The sequence below is a fragment of the Mustela nivalis genome (genome assembly GCF_964662115.1).
Source record: "Mustela nivalis genome assembly, chromosome: 13".
Lineage (NCBI taxonomy): Eukaryota > Metazoa > Chordata > Mammalia > Carnivora > Mustelidae > Mustela > Mustela nivalis.
This window is the reverse complement of record NC_139032.1, coordinates 71,019,713-71,046,339: the sequence shown is the minus strand read 5'-3', so window position 1 is coordinate 71,046,339 and position 26,627 is coordinate 71,019,713. Positions and strand designations below refer to the sequence as shown.

Genomic DNA, 26,627 nt, shown 5'->3' with positions numbered 1-26,627 from the left:
AGTGTAAGAACAAGACCTATGAAAGTTGTCAGAATCTTTTAAATATTTAGTGCCTGTTAAATGCCCCTGAATAAGGCTGCATGCTGTAAAAGTGACACACATAGTTGTTTTGTCCTCCACTTCCAGTGAGGGGCATTGCAAGGAAATTCCCATGAAATCTTTTTGTGTATTTATCATGGGAATGGAGAGCATCCATGAGAGAAACTACGAAAAACTGTTTTCTAATTAATAAATAGTTTCTTTCATTTAGGTGCTTTGAATCTTATAACTATTTTTTCCTTTTTTGATTTTAGACATTGGCAAGCTTGGAGCCAAGTTTGCAGCCAGTCTTTAGCAACTGATCAGAGCAATGTGATGTGCATTTGCTGTGTACTACTCTTGCTCAGCTTTATTCTGTATTTCCAAACCTAATCTGCCTTTTGTCTTGATTTTATCACCCATTTCTTTTTAACCAATTATATTATTAAAATAACAAACAATAAATAAATAATACTTATTAAAATAGGTCATCTCAAAGACTTTTTATTTTCTTAAAGATTGAAAGAGCGGGGGCGCCTGGGTGGCTCAGTGGGTTAAAGCCTCTGCCTTCGGCTCAGGTCATGATCTCAGGGTCCTGGGATTGAGCCCTGCATCGGGCTCTCTGCTCCTCAGGGAGCCTGCTTCCTCCTCTCTCTCTGCCTGCCTCTCTGTCTGGTTGTGATTTCTCTCTGTCAAATAAATAAAATATTTTTTTTTAAAAATTGAAAGAGCGAGTGCACACGTACACACACACATACACACACGTCATTGGGGGGAGGGGCAGAAGGAGAGAGAGGAAGGAGAAAAGCAGACCCTGTGCTGAGCACAAAGCCCAGGCAGAGCTGGATCCCACAACCCTGAGATCATGACCTGAGCAGAAATCAAGAGTTGGACGTTCAACTGACTGAGCCACCCAGGCGACCAACAAAGCCTTTTTAGAACGTGTTCCTAGTAGGTGTTTCTGCTAATATTATTAATGTTAATAATTGCATGCTATAGTTAGGGGGCTTCAGGTAGCAAAGACTTCTATAATCCCTACAGCAACATAATTTCACTTAAGAACTAAAGATCCACAAGTCTCTAATTGGGATCCTGTGAAGCATAGAGTAGGTGGTAAGCCAATACATTTCTCACTTTCTTCATCCATTAAGGACTAGCTTATTCTCTCCCATATCTATCTCAGATCCTTCCTTAAGAATATAAAAGTATTCAAGTCTTTCCCATGAACAAAAGAATCTTCCCTTGATCTTACATAGCCTTCTGGGTATAGCCTAATATTACTTTCTTTTTTTTTTAAAGATTTTATTTATTTGATAGAGAGATCACAAGTAGGTAGAGGCAGGTAGAGAGAGGTGGGGAAGCAGGCTCCCTGCTTGCTGAGCAGAGAGCCTAATGCCGGGCTCGATCCCAGGACCCTGAGATCATGACCTGAGCCAAAGGCAGAGGCTTTAACCCATTGAGCCATCCAGGTGCCCCCTAATATTATTTTCAAAGTCAAATTTCTATAAGGCTTTTTAAAACGTTGTATCTATTTGAGCAATCTTGACACTCAACATGGGACGCAAACTCACGACCCAGAGACCAAGAGTCTCACGCTCTTCTGACTGAGCCAGCCAGTCACCCCTTTATAAGACTTCTGTAGTCCTCACACGTTCTGTCATTTACTCAACACATGGGAATCTCACTTTCATCCCATCACTCCTATGACATGTCTTTTTCAGTGATAATCAACGGATAACTGGTACCCAATTACAGCATCACTTCTCTGCATTCATCGTAATCTTACATAATACATACATTCAGCTTACATACTTATTTACTTCCTTACCTAAACTGAAGCATTTGACACTGGGAACCATTCTTTTTCTTGAAGCGCTCGACTCCCTTGGGATCTAACACCAACCTCTCCTTGACATCTTTCCGTCTCTCCTTCTGTGTCTCCCGAACTTTGTTCATTCCTTTACCTTTGCCTGTACTTAGAATGCTGATGCCCCTTGGTGATTTATCTAGGGCTCTTTTCTCTTCTTGCATCCATATTCTGACTACAACTACTATGTTTTCTAAATCCTTATCACTTCTGGTTTAAACTCTAGTCACATGGCCAAGTTCCTACCACTTATTCCTTTGAATCTACTTGAAAAGTCTTAACGATTATAAATAAAAATCTTAAAGTACCTCAAGCTTAATGATTACAATAAAACACCACAGGAGCCTCGCACTCAGCATGCATACAACTAGACTCATTATCTTTCATCTAAGTCTGTTCTCCCCTCCTGTATCTCCTAGCTGAAGGAACATCCTGACACCCATCCAATTATCATCTCCTTGTCCTGATGTAGATTGCTCATCAGCTATACTCCAAAATTAAGTGGACAAACAACAATTTCTCTCTTTTCTTGGCACAGTGGTCACAGAATATATGTTTTGAAATGAATAGAGAAAAGCTGCCTGATTTTCTGACTAGAACAGATGATTATGCAAGATGGCGGCAGGTGGGCTCTCTCAACCTTCTTTTGGGTATGTGAGGCTACTACCTTACCAGAGGTAAAGCATGGATAGAAGACCCTGTCCTTTTCCCAATTCCACTGACTTTAAAATAAATGGAAATTCTTTCCACAGGATAACCATAGGTCATTTGCCTCAATTTTGAGGGTTGAACATTTTTGCCTTGTTAGTCTCTTCTGGATATTTTAGTTAGAAATTTTGCATTGCAGGCTGCCTTAGGACCTAATAAGTAGATACGATGATGTGTGAGTCTTTGATCATCATTTCAGAAATCTATAGGCATGAAAAAAGTAAAGAGAATCATCTCAGAGAGACAAGACACAGGTAAGAGTGGATAAGTACAAATGGAGAAGAGGCAGGCAAAATGCCAGATAAGACTTGTGTCCAGATAAGACTGAAAAGAAGGAAGCAAAGTCTCTGGCTAAGCAAAGTCTGATGGCAAAATATTCCCATCAAGAGGTGTGAAAAGCTTTGTTCTTATATTTTATAATTTAGAACAATGATGATTGGAATGGGAAAGCTGAACTATCCCTGGGATGACTGAGATGTTTAAAAGCAAACAACTCTGGAGCTCTAATTATATACAGAATTTGGCTAAGAAAAGGATGAGGTATTTGTTAATATGTAGTAAAAAGGAAAAAGAGATTTAAAAAATAATGACAAACACATAAGCCAATATGGCCAAGCAAAGTATGGGAACTCTGCTTATTTAGAGCCTTTGCCAAGGTTAGATTACTGGATGAGTCTTGAGCCTATCAACACATAGTCATCAAAATTCATAATTAATTTGATGATGACTATTAGAAAGATATGCACACATTTTTCAAAGAAAACTCAAGCATCTTGGTGTCTTTTTTTCTCTTGGTGTTTTTTAATAGATAATAAGCCTGAGATGTTTAGAAATATTACAAATGGAATAAAAAGGACTCAAAAGCACATTGGGTTTACCTTCATCCACTAAATTTAAACATGTCAATTTTTCTATTTTGTGTAAAAAAAATTAGTTGATTTTTAAAATGCAGAAATTCAGTCAATTTTTCCTTTATTTGTATTTTCATAAGTATTTCTTTAAAATAGAGGATTAAGACAAAGAAGCAAGCTAGTCTCAGAGCTGAGAAGAATCAGATTTTCAATCTGGCAAGATCTGCCCATAAAATACCTCCCTCAATCTATTGAAATATATTTTCACCAATCTTCTATATAAAGAAATGTGTTAAAACCTTGAACTTCCATTAAAACCCCAGGAGAGCTACACATTAGAAGGGCACCCAAAGCCTAAAGACAACACTGGACTAGAACTCCCTAATAAAACACAAAATTTAAATCTCCACAAAGTTAAGGGAGCACATCAGTAATTAATTACCTGGTAGTATAACACTATATTTTTTCACTTTTTTAAAAAATTATGTTCAGTTAACCACTGTATCATTAGTTTTTGATGTAGTGTTCCATACTAGTTGTATATAACACCCAGTGTTCATCACAAAACTGCCCTCCTTAGTGCCCATCACCCGGTGACCCCATCCCCCCACACCCCCCCCCCAAAACCTTCAGTTTGTTTCCCAGAGTCCAATTCTCTCACGGTTCATCTCCCTCTCCAATTTCTCCCCCTTCGGTTTTCCATCCCTTTCAATATGGTTCTCTGCACTATTCCTTACAGTCCACATGTGAGTGAAACCATATGATAATTAACTTTCTCTGCTTGACTTATTTGACTTAGCATAATCCCCTCCAGCTCCACCCATGTCGATACAAATGGTAGGTATTCATTTTTCTGATGGCTGAGTAATATTTCATTGTATATATGAATCACATCTTTTTTTATCCATTCATCTGTTGAAGGGCCTCTCAGCTCCTTCCACCACTTGGCTATTGCATGTGCCCCTGTATCTTAGGGGTAAATACCTAGTAGTGCAATTACTGGGTCATAGAGTAGCTCTCTTTTTAATGTCTTGAGGAACCTCCATCCTGTTTTCCGGAGTGGCTGTACCAGCTTGCATTCCCACCAACTGTGTAAGAGGGCTTCCCTTTCTCCACATCCTCGCCAACACTTGTTGTTTCCTGTCTTGTTAATTTTTGTGATTTTAACTGGTGTGAGGTGATATCCCATTGTGGTTTTGATTTGTGTCCTGCCACATTGTTGAAAGGACAGCCTTTGCAGTATCCAGGTTCTAGACCACTATAATACTATTTAAGAGTATAACCAAATCCAGAATCTCTACAATATAATATCCTTAATGTACATTATATATTTGCCAATTCCTGGGCATATTAAAGGACAATGTGACCCACAGTCACAAAGAGAAAAATAGTTAATTGAAACAGACCATAGAAGACCCAAATATTAGAATTAGCACATAAAGACTTTTAAAATAATAGTGGTAAGTATATATATTTTTTAAAAACCTGCAGGAAAATATGGATATTACAAGTGAAAATATAAGAAAACTCATAGAGATAACAAAGAATCAAAATGAAAATAAAATATTTATCGGATAAGATTAACAGCAAACCATACAATGCAGAAGCAAAAAAACAAACATGGAACATAAAGATGGTCAAGAGAAATTATTAAAATAGAAGCATGATACAAAGAAAAAAATTAGAAAAAAATGAGCATGCCTCAGTGACTGGGGGACAATATTAAGCACTCTAATATATGAATAACTTCTCCTATAAGGAGAAGATAAAGAATGGGGTGAAAAAGTTTATATGCTGAGAGCCCAAAACCCTGCAGGAGAAATATGAAGAAAACTACTCTAGGTACATCATGGGCAACTTGAGAGAGATCCTAGTGACAAAAGTAGAAACATTTGAACAAAATAAATAACGTAGTATTAGAAATAATAACCTAAAGTATAAAATAAACATCCCTGAGTCCATGCTGATGTATATATATACATATGAATTACTAAATAAATAAGTTGTGGAGAAAAATAAGCCTTCCTACAGAATAATTCTAAATAAATTATCCAGATAGTCCCCTCTCAAGAAGGTAGAGCCTAACTCCTCCTCCTCATAAAAGGGGGAAAAGTAACTTCACAATGTTGCATTTTCCTTTTTAAATACTTGGCTAATATGACCTTGGTCAGATGATCAAGGTTAACATCATCAGAAATAAATCATGTTGTGTTCTCTTGAAATGGTGTGATGAGACTAGCACTTCTTCTCTGTGGTCTCCTTCCAAAAAGCCATAACCCCACTTTAACTACAAGAAAACATCAGACAAACCCAAATTAACCTTGACCAGCACTCCTCAAAACTGTCAAGGTAATAAAAAACATCGACAGTCCAAGAAACTGTCACAGATCAGGTAAGGAAGCTAAGGAGGTATGATAATTAACAAAACTGTAGTGTTCTAGATGGGATCTTGGAATAGAAAAAGGATATTAAGGAACAACTACTGAAATCTTTATCAAGTGTGGAATTTAGAGAACAATATATCAATGTTCATTCCCAAGTTGCAACAAATGTACACTAGTAATGTAAGATGCAAACAACTTAAGAAACAAGGTATGGGGCATATATGAACTGTAACTTGCCTTTGCAACTTTTATATAAATCTAAAAACTATCTTAAATTTAAAAATTATTTAAATTTAAAAAGTACAAAAACATGAGCAGAGTCTCAATGGCTTGTTGGATAGCATCAAGCACTCCATTGTGTGAATAATTGGAGTTCCAAAAGGAAAGCATAAAGAATGGAGTGGGAAAAGTATTTGAAAAATATAAGCTGAGAATCTTCCAGAATCCCAATAGGAAATATTATAAGAAAACTGCATCTAGGCACATTATAGTTAAACTGCTGAAAACCAGAGAAAATCCTAAAACAACCAAAGGAAAAAAGACATATTACATATAGAAGAAGAATGATAAAAATTATGACTTACTTAGAAATATTGAAAGTGAAAAACAGAATGACATCTTTAAAGTGCTAAAAGAAAGTGGGGGATGGGGGGAAGCCCTGTAAACCTAGAAGTCTATATTCAGCAAAAATCTTCTTCGAAAATGAAGGTAAAGGGTGCTTGGGTGGCTCAGTCATTAAGCATCTGCTTTTGGCTCAGGTCATGATCCCGGGGTCCTGGGATTGAGCCCCACACCGGGCTCCCTGCTCAGTGGGGAGTCTGCTTCTCCCTCTCCCACAAGCCTGCTTGTGTTCCTTCTCTCGCTGTCTCTCTGTCTCTGTCAAATAAATAAATTAAATCTTCCCAAAACATGAAGGTAAAAATACATTCTCAGATAAACGAAAAGCAGGAGAATTTGTCACCATTATAAACATGTCACATAGAAACCAAGTGGAAAAAATTGCTTAAGGCTGAAGGAAAATGATACTAGATGGTATCTTAGGAGTCAAAAAAGGAATTACACAGAAATTAGAAAATAATTTCAAACTAAATGATAATGAAAATACAACAGGGGTGCCTGGTCAGCTCTGTCAGTAGACTGTGACTCTTGATCTGGAGGTCGTGAATTGGAGCCCCACCATGGGCACAGAGATCACTAAACAAAAAATGTTTTTAAAAGAAGGAAAATACAACAAATCAAAATACGTTGCAAGCAGCTAAAGTGCTTAGATGGAAATTTATAACTTGAAGTATTCATATTAGAAAAGAAGATATTTTTAATGACCTGAGTCCTCATTTGAAAATACTAGAAAAATAATGAAATAAACCCAAGATACTCAGAATTACAAGAAATAAAAAGGAAAGGAATGGAAACCAATGAAGTGGAAAGCAAACAATAGAGGACACATTAAATCAAAAGTTGGTACTTTGAAAGGATTAACAAAATTGACAAATCTCTATTCAAACTAATCAAGGGGCACCTGGGTGGTTCAGTCAGTTAAGCGTTGGGACTCTTGGTTTGGGCTCAGGTCATGATCTCTGGGTCCTGGGATCAAGCCCTGCATCAGGTTCCCTGCCACTGGGAGGTCTGTCTGGAGATTCTCTCCTTCTGCCCATCTCCCCACTTGATATCTCTCTCAATTTCTCTAAAATAAAGAAACAATTTTTAAAAATTTAAAAGAAAACTCTCTCAAGAGAGAGAAAATACTAATAACAAATATCAGGAATGACATCAGGGACATCACTACAGATTCCTAGGATGTTACAAAGATAATAGCAGAATACTGTGAAAGATTTTATCAATAGACAGAACTTAGACGATATGAACAAATTGCTTGGAAATGCAACTTACTGAAAATAACACACAAAAATTTCTAAAATCTGTGTCCCTGTATCTATTAAACAAATGGAATTTGTCATTAAAAATCTTTTAATCAAGAAAAATTCAGCCCAGTGAGTTTCAGTGGTGAATTCTACCAAATATTTAAGGAAGAATTAATGCTATATCTACATATACTCATCCAGACGATAGGTAAGGAAGACCACCTTCCCAGAGTTTTATGATGTTAGCATAACACTGATACCAAAGCCTGACAGGGGCACCACAACAAAATAAAATTACAAGCAATATGTCTCACGAACATAGATGTAAAAACCTCCACAAAATATTAGCAAAGGGAATTCACAGGATTGCCTCATCAGATCTATAAAGAAGTATCTGACAAATGAAACTGCTGTTCATTTAAAAAACAAACACACTATCAGCACACCAGGGGAAGAAAGGAACATCCCAATTTTGATACAGAACATCTATTAAAAACCTGCATGTTGTCGCAAATGGCAAGATTTCATTTCTTTTGATGGCTGCATAGTATTCCATTGTGTATATATACCACATCTTCTTTATCCATTCATCTGTTGATGGACATCTAGGTTCTTTCCATAGTTTGGCTATTGTGGACATTGCTGCTATAAACATTTGGGTGCACGTGCCCCTTCGGATCACTACGTTTGTATCTTTAGGGTAAATACCCAGTAGTGCAATTGCTGGGTCATAGGGCAGTTCTATTTTCAACATTTTGAGGAACCTCCATGCTGTTTTCCAGAGTGGCTTAAGTGGGTAGGAGAAGAATCAATGAAACAAGATGGGATTGGGAGGGAGACAAACCATAAGTGACTTTTAATCTTACAAAACAAACTGAGGGTTGCTGGGGGGAGGGGGGTTGGGAGAAGTGGGGGTGAGGTTATGGACATTGGGGAGGGTATGTGCTTTGGTGAGTGCTGATTCACAGACCTGTACCCCTGGGGATAAAAATACATGTTTATAAAAAATAAAAAATTTAAAAAAATAAAAATAAAAATAAAAACCTGTAGCTAAGTTAATGGTGGAAAGGCCAAATCTTTTACCCTCCCTAAAAGCAGACCTATTTATAAGCTTATCGTCTAAGTGTAGGTGATTTTTCTTCACCAACTGCAAGCCTAAGCTTCCACTCCAGGAACAGGCAGATTGGAGGCAATGGTATTACCTTTGATCTCTGGTTTCTGCTTTTCCACTTTACACGTCTCTCTTTTTCTATGAATCAAAATGGTGACCGCTAAAGCTTTGCGAGTATCAACATACTCTCACCCCACGCTGTGGTACCCTCCTGGAACTCGCATCTTAGTATCACTTGGAAAGCAGAACTATAAGGATATGATTTAAGACAAGGCAAACATATTGGAAGTAGAACAAAGATCCTGTTAGGTTCCGGGTTGATATCGTGAAGACAGCGGTACAGTCCATCCCAACCTCTGTATGGAACACCCCCCCCCCAACAAAGATCAATACTCAGACAGCTATCCATGAATAAAAATTGCTCTGAGAGAGATCAGAAGTCTTCTTAAGAAAGTAACACAGTAGAACAAAAACAACTACACAGACAGGGAAGGAAGAACAGCTTCATTTTACCTACAGCACCCTGTCCCCAAGGCTGGCACTGCTCAGTGCCAAGAGGGAACTCTCTAGCTAGAAAGAGTATCCTTCACTGAGAAAGAGAGCAGGGTGAACGGCCAGTTTCCTTAGCCTTTCAGGACACGACATTCAGGACCCACTTGGGTTTTACCCCATCCAGAAACAGGCAAGGCAGGGACGCATAGAGACAAGCTAGAAACAAGGAAGAAAAGCAGGAACTACCAATATCAGCCACGCAACGGGAATGACCACGGTTCCCAGTGACCTGCTCTGCAGAGGAAGCCAGCAGCTTTCCCCAATGAAGAAATCAATAGCCACCAAGGATCCCATGCAGATTTCACCATTTTTGCCCTGTAGGTTTTTGTGTTGACGGCTGTCTGCATTCCTTCCTGCCCTCTGCCACCCTTTTCCCCCCAAGCTCCTTAGTCCTCCACCACCATCACCCTCCAAGCCAGATCCCAGGATCTGCACCAACAGCCAGCCCTGGCTTCTGTGGCTATGGAGGGCGAGATTCAGCCCCAAGAGTTGACCAATCTCTTGAAGCGGACAAATTTCAGCAGTCGGTGACAAGGGCCAAAGCTTATCTGTTAATCAACCTGGGGATTCTGGTCTTAGGAATACTTTTGAAAATTCCCAAGGTAAGGATGAATGGGAGAAAACTGAAAGTATCAAAATAAGACACAGATATATTGGAAGACTGGCATTTTAGAACAAGGTCTTCGGGGTGCCTGGGTGTCTCAGTCTGTTAAGCATCTCACTCTTGATTTCACTCTGGGGTCATGATCTCAGTGTTTAGGGATCAAGCCCCATGTGGGGCTCCCCACTGAGCAGGGAGTCTTCTGGTCTCCCTCCACCCCCCTCCCTGCTCGCTCGCTCTCTCTCAAATAAATAAATAAATAAATAAAGGAAATAATTCTTAAAAAGAAAAAAAAAAAGAGGTCTTAATAAGTAGAACTTCAGGGGTGCCTGGATGGCTCAGTGGGTTAAAGCCTCTGCCTTCGGCTCAGGTCATGATCTCAGGGTCCTGGGATTGAGCGCCACATCGGGTTCTCTGCTCAGCAGGGAGCCTGCTTCCTCCTCTCTGCCTGCCTCTCTGCCTACTTGTGATCTCTGTCAAATAAATAAACAAACTCCTAAAAAAAAAAAAAAAGAGGAAGAAGAAGAACTGTGCTTTAATTCCCAAAAATGTAATTAGTTGTGGAGAGCCATCGTTTTATTAAGCAACCAAGAATTCTTAACAAAACCTTGCTCTGTATGGTTTAGTTTTCCAATATGGATTGTCCTTGTAATATTTAGTTCCCGTAACAAAGAAAGAGTTTGGGAGATATTTCCCGTCTCATGTAAATGAAAATATAACTTAGTAACCTGTTTGTATTACTCTTCATGAAGTAGGTGGCTCTTTCCTGGCTTCCACTAATAAAGAACCCTAAGTTTGTCAGCCTCGCTCCAAAAATGTAATACCACAAGCTACTTGGTCCTAATAGATCATATTCATGCTCACATGAATATCATCTTTCTAGAATCCTAACTTGACATTTATACCAAGGTATTACTGATTTGCAGACTCCTGAGGCTCCAGATAAGCAGATTCACTATTTTTTTTTTAAGAAAAATATTAAGGAACTGGGCAAAGAAAAATATTTTTGGATTTTAAATTATTTAGGACCCCAAATATTTTCAAGTTCATATTTTAAAAGATAAGATTACATTTATTTACCTCATAAACACTTTTTTTTTCTTGCAACCCCCTATCCTGTTCTGATTTTCCAGAAAATACCTAGCTATTCCCATGGAACTGCCAAGTTATGCCAACTAAAATGAAGGGCCTTGTTTGGCTCTGTATATTGGCCTGTTTCACACACAGACTGCTGAACTCCAGTTCTGTTTTGAGGGATGAAGTGTAAAAGAATGAGGCCCTTACCTCTTGCATTATGTACAGCCCTAGGCTGTGTCTTTGCTCTGTGAACGTTGCTACTCAAAGTGTGGTCCACAGACCAGCAGCTTGCTGGAAATATAGACGATCTTCAATCCCTCCCTAAACTTAACAGAATTGGGATCTGCCTTTTAACACTATTTCCAGATGATTCCATGCACATTACAGCAGGAGTCTCTGAGGAGATGGTATCATTACCTTCAAATCCTGGGTCCCTCTCTCTTAGAGGGTAAGAAGCTAAGGAAAGCATTGGAAGGAAGGAGAACTCCCAGTACTTTCTAGGTCAACTTCTTGAGTGCTTCCCTGGCTAATAGTTGGGCAGATCTTGATACCTTTCAAAACATAGAGGCTTTTTGTGGTGCCTGGATGGCTCAGTGGGTTAAAGCCTCTGCCTTTGGCTTGGGTCCTGATCTCAGGGTCCTGGGATTGAGCCCCACGTCAGGCTCTCTGCACAGCAGGGTGCTTGCTTCCCTTCCTCTCTCTCTGCCTGCCTCTCTACTTGTGATCTCTGTCAAATAAATAAAATCTTAAAAAAAAAAAAAGAGGCTTTTTATATGATTTCAACAGAGGGCTAAACAAATCAAGTACTGTGTCTAAAAAAATGTCTAGCAGTGACCTGCAATTCTTTTAAGTGTTTGTTTGTTCTGACTGCTCTTTGTCCTTTGTTTTGTCTTTATTGGCCATCCCACTTTGCTTTGTCATCTGAAAAACTGAGTCTCTGATTCCTCAAGGGGGCAGGCATTCACCATGATACTGATAGCAACATGCTTGGTCCTGGAGGTAGCATTAGCCCAGGTTCATTAGTGCAAACAAAAACATCTGAAGACTGTCAATTATTCAAATAGTCTTAACATTGGACTTGGCTTGGCTAGTGTTTTAGAAAATGACGTAAGGAGTTCTAAGATGACTAGCCCCAACATTAAAAACAAGGTGTTGGGGCACCTGGGTGGCTCAGTGGGTTAAAGCCTCTGCCTTTGGCTCAGGGCATGATCCCAGGGTCCTGGGATCAAGCCCCACGTCAAGCCCTGCATCCGGCTCTCTGCTCAGCAGGGAGCCTGCTTCCTCCTCTCTCTCTCCCTGCCTCTCTGCCTACTTGGGATCTCTGTCTGTCAAATAAATAAATAAAATCTTTAAAAAAATAAAAACAAGGTGTTTTTATGCAAAATTAACCTCAGGGGCTAAGAATTAGATTTGGATTTTGACCTCATATAGAATGTTGGAGATTTTTAACATTCATTTAGGCTCCTGTCCTCTCACTATGTCATAGCTTCAGACAGTATCCCACCAAAACTTCCGCCAGCACCACATGTAGCGCATTTTATTATAATAACTTGGTCAACTACGTTTGTCCCTCATGTGATTGTGGCCTCCATGAAGGCAGGGACCAGCATATTCTTTTAATTTTTTAAATTTATTATTTTTAATTTATTATTTATTTATCTAGGTATTATAGGTACCTAGAGCACTGGCTAGCACATAGTAGGTACTTAATAATTATGAGTGAAATGAATAAATTAAATGAACATAATTGACAGAAAAGTGGAAGTACTTAAAGCAGGATAAGCAGTCTAAATAACTCACTTTTTTTCTAAGATTTTATTTATTTATTTGAGAGACAGTGCACACAGGGAGGGGCAGAGGGAAAGGGCGAAACTCAAGCAGACTCCATGCTGACCATGGAGCCCAATGTGGGGCTTGATCCCACAACCCTGAGATCATGACCTGAGCTGAAATCAAGAGTCAGACACCTAACCTAACTGAGCCACCCAGGCACCCCTGAAGCTCACTTTCTAAGCATGAAATACTATATAAAGATAGATGGAGTAAAATATATCTAATTTAGATCCCACCTATTCAGAACTTGTAAAACAAAGCCTTTGATTAGACTCCATTTTATGCTTTTGTGCTATCTATGAGGATTAAACAAAACAGATTTTATTGATTTGACAGCAACTTAAGAAGTGTTCATTTAGATATTAATGATAAGTTAAATTATGACTTACACTTAAATAGTAGATCAACTACTATGAAGTTCTATTCATGAAAACAATAGTTTCCCCTAGTTTTTTTAATAGTAAAGTTCTCTCCTATTACAAGAACACATAAAATTTCATTTCCTTAAATAAAATTCTAATTAAGCCACCTCAAGACTAAGATTGGTTTTCCCTCTGAGGAATCAAATTTGGGGAATTTTTATTATAAGTTATAAGAAAAATGAAACTTTCAATGGGAAACAACTAAACACTTCAATAGCTCATAGCATTGGAGCTTCTCTTTCTTAAGTTCATGAGTAAACTCATAACAGTTATCAAATAGCTTCTTCATATATGAGGGCCTTGACCTCCAATGACCAAAATGCGTAAACAAATAAAGAATTGCCAAGTTCCATCCTGGTAATGTGAAGTGTGTGGGGTTTTCTGTTGTTTGTTTGGTTGTTTGTTTTTTAAACCTTCAAACACTTCTTTCCTTTGCACCCTCTGTGAGTTGGGAATCCCACTACAGAGAGATGGCATGCTTCACCTGGATAACTGAAATGCACTTAATAAAGGTACTACTTTATGAAACCATGGAAAGAGTTCAGGGAAACCAACAGGGATGGTGAAACACACGAGGAGCAAACCAAGTGGGGAGATCAGCTATAGCCTCACCTGGACTTGAAGGAGCAAGGAGAGGGAATGGTCACCAGAACTAGGAGAGAACCAGAAGTAAAGTTGCAGGAAAGGGCTACAGGCAGGACCTGTAGCCTTCAGCTGAGGAAAGCAGCCAGTGCCAACACCCTGTTCTACTAGAAGGGAGACCATAGAGTAAATATGCTGACCTCAGACTTCTTTGCACCTCTGGGTCTCCTGCTGGTGCCTTGCATTCATCCGACCCAACAGGAAACCAAAGGGCAAGAGAGCGAACAGATGTGGTCCACGGACATCAGCCTCATAGGGCAGTAAGCAGTGGGGGAAGCTAAAGGATGCATCTGAAGGGCAGGACAGAGGATACCGACTATGCACACCTCCTTCAAATTTCCTGTACTGCAAAGTACTCATAAGAGCACTCACAAACTTATTTTGTCATACATATCACTAAGAACCAACTGACAAAATGATCTATAATAAAAACAAATTTTCCAATAACACCAACAATTGCTGATTTGTAATATTTTCATGTGGATGCAAGATTCACTGATTCTTTCACTTGGAGATATGGTAAAGGCAAATTTCCTCTCCATCTCTCTGAAACCTGCTGAAATGAATGAAACATTGAAAAAAAAATTATCTACTATGAAACTAGCAGAGTTGAGATTCCCAAATCACAGACTAGAAGAATTACCGGCCCTAAGGAGTAAAAAGTTTTATTGAAACAGTAGACAAACCTAAAAGGTGATCCATACCTCCAGAGATTCCAAATCCTATTCAAAAATTTCTCTGTAAGTAAAGAGAGAGCTCACAGAGCCCATCGCCAGAACGGGGAGGAGTGGCAACAGGTCATGAAAGACATGGGAAACATCTATATGGAGGGGCTGGTTCTGTACCAGCATGGTGGAACCGATGACACTTCTACCATGATGGTGTGAACTGGTGGTGTGAACTCTCTCCTCTTTATTTTTTTTTTAAAGATTTTATTTACTTATTTGACAGAGAGAAAGAGATCACAAGTAGGCAGAGAGGCAGGCAGAGAGAGAGGAGGAAGCAGGCTCCTTGCTGAGCAGAGAGCCTGATGCAGGGCTCGATCCCAGGACCCTGAGATCATGACCTGAGCCAAAGGCAGAGGCTTTAACCCACTGAGCCACCCAGGCATCCCTCTCCTCTTTATTATCAGTGAAAGCCTGAAGCTTAAAAACTTAATGAAGAGGTCTAGTCTGCATGCATAGTCATAATCCGCCAGTCTAGCCATAGTCCGGAGGTTAGAGAGACAGCAGAAAAAAAGGAAAGTAACAATGACCTTTGTTGATGACTTGCCCCTTCCCTCCTGTTTGTAGATGCTAAACTAAGCCAACCACTTGGTGACAAATAAGCACCAAATAGCTATCTGTCCCCCCCACTCTGAGATACATACATACATGCACACACACACACACAATGTTTAGATAAGAGAACAAGTAGATTGTTTAATTGAAAGCCATAAAGAAAATGCCTTTACAAAAAAAAAAAAGGAAAATAAAAATCTTTAGATCAAAGGACTGTACCATTTTCCAGGAAAAAATTGACACAGTGACTTGCAGTGAGAAAAATCACAGAGAAGTTATTAAACTTTCATGTTTAAAAATAATTCTATCAGCACTAAGGCCAAAAAAAAAAAAAAGAAAGAAAGAAAGAAAGAAATTGCAAGAGTGGGAGGGCAAGGAGGTGGCAAGCCAGCTACAAAGAGGAAATAATCAGGCCACCCTCACACTTTTCCAGAGCAACAGTCCATGCCAGAACACAATGGAACAATGCCTTGTAGAATTATGAAGGGGGATATACATGAATTTAATTTTACAAGGAGTCAATCTGTTTGTTCATAGAAGAAACAGAAAGGCATCCAGAATATAACACTCTTGGGTTATAGTTTGAAAACGGTACCTCCCCACTAAACACTAAGTCATCACAAAATGCTGAAGGAAGATGCAAGTGAGGAAGGGGCTGGTGGTGACCTTGACTCTATCCAGATTCAAGACGAACTCTAAGTCCACAAAGCGTGGTCTTCCTTCCCCGCAGCTCACTTCCTCACTTTGTTCAAGTCTCTCTCCAAGCTTTCCCACTCAGAAACTTGTCTCCTGACTATCCGATCATCAATTAACCTCCCTCATCAGCTTCCAGTCTCCTCATGCGTTTTAATTTTAGTCTCGACATTTATCACTTCCTGATGTTAATGTAGATACACACTGTATCTCTTCTATGAAATATAAGTTCTGTGAAGGAAGGACATTTTTCAGTTTGATTCACTGCTCTACTCTCAGTGCTTCCAACAGTGCCCAGTGCATAAAGGGTGCTCAGTTGATTGAACTGTGAGAATTTGGCTTACAATTCAAAATTGCCAAAGTTAAAAACTTTGAAAATGTAACTAACAATCTAACTAACTAATCTAACAATCTAACTAACAGTATAACTGCAACAAATGGTAAATGCTAAGTGATATACTCTGATTTCCTTAATGATAGGAATAAGAATTCATTCAATAAAGTTAAAATTTGACAACAAACTCTACAAAAAAATTACTTGATCACTTCTTAAAGTTAACTAGGTATTTTAAGTTTTCCCTTTGTAAATCATTTTCACTCTCTTCCTAACTCCAGTTTGTTGTTTGTATTTTATGGCTCCCTAGTGCTCTCTGAAAAAAAATGACAAGTAGTCCAGTGAGGCAAAAGCAAAGACGGTGACCACTGATAGAATGGTTACATAAAATCAGATGAGTCAAATATAAATGTATTACTCAGATATAAATATATAAGGTGGCTAGGATTGTCAAGGATTTGAGGAAACAGGGACTCACACATAACTGGTGGCAATGTAAAGTGATAGAACATTTTTGGATACACTTTGACAATATATAGAAAAATTCATAATATGCATATTCACTCACTCAGCAATTCCATTTCTGGAAAGCACGATATAGATTCATTTGCAGAATGTACAAAGATGTTCACTGCAACACTGCATTTAATAGCAAAAAAAAAAGTGGCAACAAACTCAAATCTTCATCAAAAGAGACTGATGAATTATATTCCAAAAGTAAATGCTAATCAGCTAATAAAAGCATACATGATAGGTATGTATATATTGATATATAAAAGTATGTGTGATATATTTAGAGGAAAAAGCAAGTTACAGAACAACATATGTGGTATGATTTCATTTATATAAAAGGAAGTATTTAAACTTCTATCAGTATGTGTTTCCAACTCTACTTGCTTTGCATGGAAAATATCTGGAAGGATACCTCCAAACTGTTCACAGTAAGGCTCCAAGGACTAAGCCTTGGGGGAAAAAGAAAGGAAAAGGGGGTTTATTTCATAAACTAAGCCCCCAAACATTTTAATTGTTGTAAAAAGCAAACAATACTTCCAACAAAAAAAAATTTTTTTTTAAGATTTTATTTATTTATTTGACAGAGAGAAATCACAAGTAGATGGAGAGGTAGGCAGAGAGAGAGAGAGAGGGAAGCAGGCTCCCTGCCAAGCAGAGAGCCCGATGCGGGACTCGATCCCAGGACACTGAGATCATGACCTGAGCCGAAGGCAGCGGCTTAACCCACTGAGCCACCCAGGTGCCCCCCAAAAAAAATTTTTAAAGACTTATACATTTTTAAACACATTTTTTCAATGCCTACAAAGTGTTGAACACATGAAATGGCACACTTTGTGTAACGGATGGCAGACTTAGCCAAGGAAAATGATTCAAGGTCATAGAGCACCCATAGTCACATTTAGATTAAACGGGAAGTTCCTTGAAGACAGGATCAGGTCACCATTTACTCCCAGTACCTATCACAGTGCTTGGCACATAGAAAATATTTGATAAGGGGCACCTGGTTGGCTCAGTAGGTTGAAGCTTCTGCCTTTGGCTCCGGTCATGGTCCCAGGGTCCTGGGATCTGGCCCCACATGGGGCTCTCTGCTCTGCTGGGGACCTGATTCCCTCCTCCCTCTCTGCCTGACTATCTGCCTACTTGTGATCTCTCTGTCAAATAAATAAAATATTTTAAAAAAAAAAGAAAATATTCGATACATGTTTGTTGGATAAATGGATGAATGCATGAATGAAGACATATATGAAGAACCAGACGTCAGCTGTGACTCAATACCCTTCCCACATTCATCCCTTCGTGAGCCTTGATTTGTTTATGTGAAAGAAGAAACTTTCTTTGAGATACTTGGTGATTTCCTCTGCATGCTTTAAAGTTGACCTGTGGTATGGCTGTGTGAAAGCAGGCACCTGCCAGGTGAGGAGAAATGTCATTTCTACACCCCATCAGATCAGTTCCGAGGCTGCCATCCACGTTGTCAGACCCCAAAGCTTGCAGAGATGGCAACAATTTAAAGAGTTCCATGTAATATCCTCTGTGCCTTTTAGCTCCCATGCTGTTTGGAAGGCTGTGTTCTAGAGAAGTGTCCAGCAAAACCTATAGGTGTGGTACCAAATTAAATATTGCACATACTAAAGTTTGTCCCCATATATAACACTGATCTCACACTCAACCCAACAAGGAGCGCAGCCAAGTGTAATCAGTTAGGACCCTCTGCTTGCTATCTTTATTTTTTCCTATTTCAACTGAGATGCTCTTGTTTTTTAAAACCAATAATGTTCATGAACAAATGATTATTTGGGGGGGATAATTTTATATTTTTAATTTAATTTAATTTTTTATTTTTTCAGTGTTCCAAGATTCATTGTTTATTTTACTCCAATTCATTTAAAATTAGTGACTTTGGCTTATTCAGAACTCTCAGGTACTGGCACACCACAAACGGTCTTGCTTTCAAAACTGATATCCCCTTCTCCTATTGCACATATCTGCAGTATACTGACGCTTGGCTATGACAACATATATTCCTTCTTTTTTCCTTCCAAGTTTTTTGTTTTTGTTTTTTTTTTTTTTGTTTGTTTTGTTTTAGTTAACATATAGTGTAGTATTGGCTTCAGGAGTAGAATTTAGTGATTCGTCACTTACATAAAACACCCTGCACTCATCACAAGTGCCCTCCTTAATGTCCATCACTTCTTTCTTTCTTTCTTTATGAAAGAAAAAGAGAGAGAGGTAGAAGGAGAAGCCGTTTCCGTGCAGGGCAGGGAGCCCAATGCAGTACTTGGTCCCAGGACCCCGGGTTCACAACCTGAGTGGGAGGCAGACACCCAACCAGCTGAGAGCCATTCAGGTGTCCCATCACCCATCCACCTCCCTCCATCAACCCTCAGTTTGTTCTCTATCGTTAATAGTCTCTTATGGTTTGCCTTCTGTGTTTTTATCTTATTTTTCCTTCCTTTCCCCTATTCATCTGTTTTGTTTCTTAAATTCCACATGAGTGAAACCATATAGTATTTCTTTCTCCAACTGACTTATTTCACTTAGCAATAGTTACTCTAGTTCCATCCATGTTATTGCAAATGGCAATATTTCATTCTTTTGATGGTTGAGTAATATTCCATTATATATATAATATTCCCATTAAGTCTATGTATTCCATTATGTATATATATATACCATTATGTATAGATAATCCCATTATATATACTCCATTTTATATACTATACACACACACACCACATCTTTATCCATTCACCAGTCAGTGCACATTTAGACACTCTCAATAATTTGGCTATTGTTGATAATGTTGCTATAAACATTGGGGTGCATGTGCACCCTTTGAACCAGTATTTTTGTATTCTTTGGATAAATACCTAGTAGTACAATTGCTGGGTCATAGGGCAGTTCTATTTTTAATTTTTTTAGGAACCTCCATACTGTTTTCCAGAGTGGTTACAACAATTTGCATTCCCACCAACATTGTAGGGGGGTTCCCCTTTCTCTGCATCCTAGCCGGCATCTGCCATTTCCTGAGTTGTTAATTTTAGCCACTCTGACTGGTGTGAGGTGCTATCTCATTATGGTTTTAATTTGTATTTCCCTAATGGTGAGTGATGTTGCGCATTTTTTCATGTCTGTTGGTCATCTGGATGTCTTCTTCAGAGAAGTGTCTGTTCATGTCTTCTGTCCACTTATTTTTTTTTAAGAAGATTTCATTTATTTATTTGACAGACAGAGATCACAAGCAGGCAGAGGGGGGGGGGAAGCAGGCTCCCCGCCAAGCAGAGAGTCCGATGCGGGGCTCGATCCCAGGACCCCTAGGATCATGACCCAAGCCGAAGGCAGAGGCCTTAACCCACTGAGCCACCCAGGCACCCCTTCTGTTCACTTCTTAACTGGATTATTTATTTTGAGGGTGTTGAGTTTGATAAGTTCTTTATAGATTTTTGATACTATCACTTTATCTTATATGGTGTGACACATTTTCTAGGCCATCCATTTTACATACCTTCAGTGGGAAAGTTAATTTTAGCTTTCTGAACTTGTAAGCTTAAAAGTTTTAAAAGACAAGTGATTATCTTCATGTCCATTCATAAAGCTTGTTGATGGCTCTGCGTTGCACTTAGCCACATCTCTAAACCATCCTCCCCTCACTGCCAAAGCTCTAACCATACCATCCTTCTTTCAGTTCTTCCAACCTGCCAAGGATCTCTCCTGCCTCAGGGCCTTAACACATGCTGCTTTCTCAGCCTAGAGGATTTCTTCCCTCTACTCCTCACCTAACCAACTCCTACTCATCCTTTACATCTCACATTAGATATCAGCTCCTCAGAGAGGTTTTGTTGACACCTCAATCTAATCTGTATCCCCTTCCTGTTATTTTCTCTGTGCATTTCCCTCCATAGCATTTACTATACTTTTGCATTTATATATTCATTTGTGTTTACTACTTTAACATCGACCTTTTCATTAGACTATGAACTTCAGATGGTGAGAATCATGACTGCTTTGTTGACCAGGACTAATCTCAACAAATATTTGTTAGTTACATGAAAAAATAAAAGGACGAAGTGAGTTTTATTCCCCCTTTTAATTGTTTCTCATAAACGTAAGTTGAACACAATAAGTAAGAAGAATTGAGCCCCTATCTCACTGATATTTAAAGCAGCCTGTCCTACCTAAGATGAGATTCTGAGAGGGCTTAGATTGAGAGGAAGAACAGGATATGAGAAATTTTGTTAGAACCAAGACAGGAAGAGGTGGTATTCTGAAAGAAGAGAAAAAGAGTTTAAAAGTTAATTACATTAATGAAGCAAAGGAAGTGGGACAGAGAACAGATAGACAGTTGGAAATGCAGGAGGTTAACTGGAAGGTGAGAAGGACTTTGGAATGTCACAAGGGAACAGGAAAACGAGGGCAAAGGTTGATCAGGAGAGAAGCAGGCTGGTTGTGGCTCCTAGGTGGGTCCTGCGATAGGAGAGGAAGAGTGTGGGAGATCAGCACACCTGGAACAAAAACTTAGCTGGAAGATGGAGAGGAAAGGAGGAAGGGTCTGAGGAAGGAAACTTACAAATTCTTTAAGCTGTTTCACAGTTACTGAGCACTCCAGTTTTAATCCTGGAGATTGGCAGTACATTAGCATACTAATGTGGGATGGTAGAGATGAAAGTCACTGCCCTGGCAAGCAACCAGGGTATCCCGTAAGCGTCCATTGTGTGATGGCTAGATCAACATTCATTCTCTTATTAAGGACAGTCTCCCTGTCTAAACAAACAACAATGGCAATAAGAATAGAATATGTCAGGAGTGCCTGGGTGGCTCAGTGGGTTAAAGCCTCTGCCTTCAATGCGGGTCATGATCCCAGGATCCTGAGATCGAGCCCTGCATTGGGCTCTCTGCTCAGCAGGGAAGCCTGCCTCCCTTCCTCTCTCTCTGCCTGCCTCTCTGCCTACTTGTGGTCTCTGTCAAATAAATAAATAAAATCTTAAAAAAAAAAAAGAATAGAATATGTCCAAGGCCAAGCTGTCCAGCTTCTGCTATGTATGCAAGGCTGCTATGTCTTTTGGTCACTTCTCCACACCTACAATGGCATCTTGAAAATTGTGTTACTCTTAGTTGCCCTTGGGGCATTAAGTTTCTTTATAAATTGGAGGGAGAAAAAAAAAAAAAACAGCTTGGTGCCAACCTGAAACCCCACAAAATGTTAATGGAGAATGCTGGAGACCACAGTAATAATAGTAGACAATAGATAATATTTTTAGATAATAGAGGATATTTATTGAGCTTTCTTTGTGCTAGGCTCTAAGACCATTATATGTATCAATTTGTTTAATATGCACAAAAATTGCATGAAATAGTTATTATTCCTCTTTCCAGAAATGAGACCCAGAGAGACTGACGTCATTCCGCAAAGTGCACAGGGACTCAAGCCCGGCAAACTGATCGCAAAGACTTAATCATTAACTCCTTAAATCTGTATACACCTTACAATTTACAATGCCCTTTAGAAGAGATAGAAAGCTTATCCGATCCTCTCAACAATGCTTAAAAACTACGTCAAGAGCATCTTTGACTCCAATGAACACCTGGGGAAACTGAGGCTCAGAGACAGAAGTTACTGGTATAGGAAATCAATAGCACTAATACCAGCCAAGGGGTATTTCAACCAGGGGCTGAAACCTACAACTCCTCACTCCTAAAATGCCACACCGTCTCTTACTTCTGCTTTAGCAGCCTTGTTGGTGAGGATTAAATTGCATCTACACAATCAGATACGCAGAAGGACAAAAGCTGCACCTAGGGTTTATTGGGTTTGACATGAAGGTCCTGCTACCCGAAAACCCGACGTTATCCCCAGGCTGAAATATGATTTCATGAAGCCCCAACATCAGGGAGTATCCGTGGGAAAAGAGGAGGCAGAGAAGCTGACCAAGTGAGCAGTATCTAATAGCCGACTCCAGAATTGACCCTTTCGTGGAGCGTCTCGCTTGTCACAGTGGCCCTGCTGCGGCAGCAGCCTGAGGGACCAGCCCAGAGATGCAAAGACTGAGAAAGAAACCCCAGTTCGAACCCACAACTGAAGCCCTTCATTGTGTCTTTTCTGGTTAACGCCCCTCTTGCCTCCCTGCCCTCTCTTCCCCACCCCTCTCTTGCTGTGCCCACGGGGCCAAACGTGGTAACTCAACCCCCAGCTGCTGCTCCTACCTTTTTGTCTCATTTCTCAATTAATTACCCCAGGAACAAATCAATTATTTGGGGTCCTCCGATGGTCTCTAGTAGCCAGGGCATTGCCGCTCTGGCTCATATTACCACGAACTCATCATCCTTCCTTCCATGACACGCTTCACACCGAACCACATTGGCTTCCGATCCGCAGTGACCCCCCCCCCCTTTTTTTTTAACTGCAGTCCAATAATGCTGACATGGTTAGGAATCGGAAGTAATGGCTATTGCAGTCAACTCCCTGAGAAGCGGGAGCTTGGGGCAGGGATGGGGAAGCCTAGAACCTGCCTCCCTCCTTAGTAGTACCGTCCCCTCCGGAGGCCCTGCTGGCTGAGAGGCAGCGGCACAAAACCACGCATCCCCGGGCTCCTACCCCTTGGCTCCAGCCCCTGCGGCTGCTGCTATAGAAACACCAGGCGTACACACTGGGCTGAAATGAAACACCCATCCCGGACTGGGACCCGAGCCGGCATCGGCCTGCTGCCGCGGTCGCCATGGCAACATGCCGAGAGCAGGGCAGCGAGCGGAGAGCGCGGCGCGGGGATACTCACTCCATCGCGGGGCTCCGGGCGGCCCGGCGGCGCGCTGCTGCGGGGCTCACCGGCGCTGCTCGCCTCTGCCGGAGCCGGGCGCTCTGGCCGCGCCGCGCGCGAGGTGGAGCCGCAAGCTTCGCGAGCTTCTCCCCTCCCCGCCCGCACCCCCTCCTCCCCTTGAGGGTTGAAAGTGAACGCTCAGGCTCTCTCAGCTCCCAGCCTGCGAGTAAAACGGGAAGCAATTGGATAATGTTGTTCGCTGGGCGCTAGACAAGCCACTCCACTTAAATGTTTCGGGAGGGAGCGCGCTGGCAGCTGCGCGCCGGGCGGTGTGGCCACCAGCGCGCAGTGCCCGGGCGCCCGAGGCGCCAGGTGCGCCGACGGCTCCCCTGGGACGGGCGGCGCGGCACTGAGGCGCTGGGGGTGCGGGGTGGGGACCGGTGGGAGGAGAGAGGGGCGGCTGCGGCGGCCGCACAGCCCAGAGGGCTCAGGGAAACGATTGAGTCATCCGCAAGGTTGCAGCTCTCGAGGCTTGGAAGTTGCGAAAGAAAGAAGCATCTAGCATCTAGCCGCTGCAAATAACAAGTACTGCCCCCAGCGGGCCAGGCCGGAGTTCGGAAACGCCATTGTGCCAGCCCGGCAGGCATCGGTCTGAGTTTCCCAAGGAAAACTCCAGCTGCGTGGCGGCGCGTTACTGCGGTGTGTCGTCCCTTCGGCAATCCCACGCCCTTCCTATCACTCCATATTCTGCGTGTTCTTGCCTAGTAGGAAGATACTGTCCAGCGTTACTTTTCCTAGTTCGTTCTCTGAAAACAATAGGTTCATTGAACATGTTTTCCCAAATTACCATGGCTCCACCCCAGAGTTATAAGCCTCCCTAGGGCATATATTCCTTCCTTATACGCCCCCCCCACACACACACACAAGGATTCCCTACTCCTAACGGTTTCCCAAATGTAAACCTGGCTCCCATCCAGGTGCCTTGCACCTGCTGCAATGAAGACTAGACGGGAAAGCTTTAGGCTTTCACCGTGTCTTGCTGCCCGGTCCCTCTGTCAGTGGGTGTCTGCCAGGCGCTAAGGATGCCGCCCTAACCAGAGTCATCATAGTCCCTGCCCTAGTGGAGCTCACCGGCTAAAGCAGAAAGACAAAGCACAGAGAAAGAGAAAAATAAACATCACCACAGACTGAAAATACTGCTCGAAAAATTAAGAAATAAAATATCAAGATGAATGTCTTAAAATTAAGCTGTGACGATGATGACACAAATTCGTGAGTATACTAAAAAGCCCTGAATTGTACATTCTGGGTGAATTTTATGGTATATGAACTATATCTCAAAGCAGTTAAGAGAAAACTACTCCAATGGAGAATAAAAGGGAAGTGGGCTTGCTAAGGTCAGGTGTTCAGGAAAGGACCCCTGAAAACACTGACCTGAGAGGGGATGGGCCCAAAAGCAGCCCCAGCTTGCTGGGTGATTCTAGATGGGAAAGAGCTCTGCACAATCAAGGGGCTGGAAGGAGATGGGTGTAAAATATTTGGGGGGAAGGCACTGCTCCTCTTTTCCCTCTGGAGAGAGAGCCACAAAGTTGATTTTAGTGAATATTCACAGGGCTGTTTTGCGGAAAGAGATTCTGGGGTTTTGCCAGGTCTCCATTCACAGAGAATCTGGTGTGAATTTGGAGATCATAAGACCCTCCCTCAACCCATGTTCCTCCCAGCTACCATCCTATCTTTACTCTTACCCTTCATAGTCGAGGCTCTTAAAAACATTGCCTATAATAGCCATCTCTCCACCCTCACCTCCTATTTGTTTCTGGTAGCTTATAGGATTAAACTCAACTGTGAGTAATTAAGAGTCTCAATCAGGAAAGAGATTTGTCTGCCTCTTAAAAGTTCAGTGATAAGCAGTCCTGGACTGGTTTAATATCTCTCAAAGAGCTAAGAGACCCAGGCTCCTCCAAAATGTTGGTCTGTCATTTGTGGTCTCCCTTCCTCACAGTCAGAGGTGGCTGCTCCAGCTCCAGCCATCATGTCTGCATTCCAAACACCACAAAGGTGGAAGAAGCAAAGAAGAAAGGGCTAAGGAAGCAGGCCAGCTGCCTCTTATGGAAGGCTTCCAGAAACTGCCTCAGGACACTTTCACTTACATCTTTTGGCTAGAATTCAGTCACATGGCCATATTCAGTTTCCAGGGAGACTGGGCAAAACAGTCTTCATTCTGCATAGTCATGAGCCTAACCAGAAATTCAGGGTTCCATTCCCACGAAAGAAGGAGAAAATGGGTATTGGGGGCAAACCAGCATTATTTTCTTACTCCTTAACCCTTAACAAACTAGCTTCTTCCTTTCCCATACCGACACTATTCCCTATAGAGTCTCTAATGCTAAATGCAATGGCTATGTCTCGGGCCTCTTCTACTCCTGACTTATGAGCAGCATTTGACATTTTGACGACTCTTTTTGTATTTACTTTTGTCCCCCACTAAGTTGGTTTTATTGATGCATGATTTATATACAGAATTCATTCTTTTCAGGTGTACAGGTCTAAGAGTTTGGACACATTATACACTCGTGTAATCACCACCATTATCAAGATAAGGAACATTACCATCACCCCCAAACAGTTCCTCTGAGTCCCTGGATAGTCAGTTCCCTTCTCCCACCTCTAGCTCCTGGCAACCACTAACCTGATTTCTGTCTCTGTGGTTTTGCTTTCCAGAATGTCATATAAACAGTATGTAGCCTTTTATGTTTGTCTTCTTTCACTTAGCAAATGCTTCTGGGAGTCAGTGTTGTGTGTAGAGGCAGTTTCTTTTCATTGTTGAGTACATTATACAGATGGACTTCAATTTATTTATTCATTCATCAGCTGATGAGCTGATGAATATTTAGATTATTTCCAATTTGTGACAATCACTAATAAACTTCTGTAAACACTCAAGTACAGGGCTTTGTGTGAACATATGTTTTCATTTCTTTTGGGTAAATACCTAGGGTCACACCTACCATTCTGAAAAACTGTCCTAGGTGACGCCACATTGCCATAGCTCTAGCACCTGTTCTCTGATTCTTGTCTTTTAGATGTTAGTGTTCTGTGTTCTGCAAGATCTGGTCTTAACTCTCTT

At 40.9% G+C, this 26,627-nt stretch overlaps 1 protein-coding gene across 5 annotated transcripts in view; it reads right to left on the bottom strand.

Moving 5' to 3' along the window:
* The window catches only part of PALM2AKAP2 (PALM2 and AKAP2 fusion), a 448,736-nt gene extending 425,149 nt beyond the window's left edge, over nt 1-23,587 (bottom strand). For 3 of the 5 annotated variants that reach the window (XM_082696843.1, XM_082696845.1, XM_082696844.1), the window contains exon 1: nt 23,519-23,586. In XM_082696843.1, the coding sequence (XP_082552969.1) occupies nt 23,519-23,523 (5 nt within the window). In that variant the 5' untranslated portion in view covers nt 23,524-23,586. Of the gene's footprint in view, nt 1-23,518 lie in introns of all 5 variants that reach the window. The other 2 variants (XM_082696837.1, XM_082696846.1) reach the window with 2 other exon arrangements.
* Nucleotides 23,588-26,627: the final 3,040 nt, after the last annotated feature.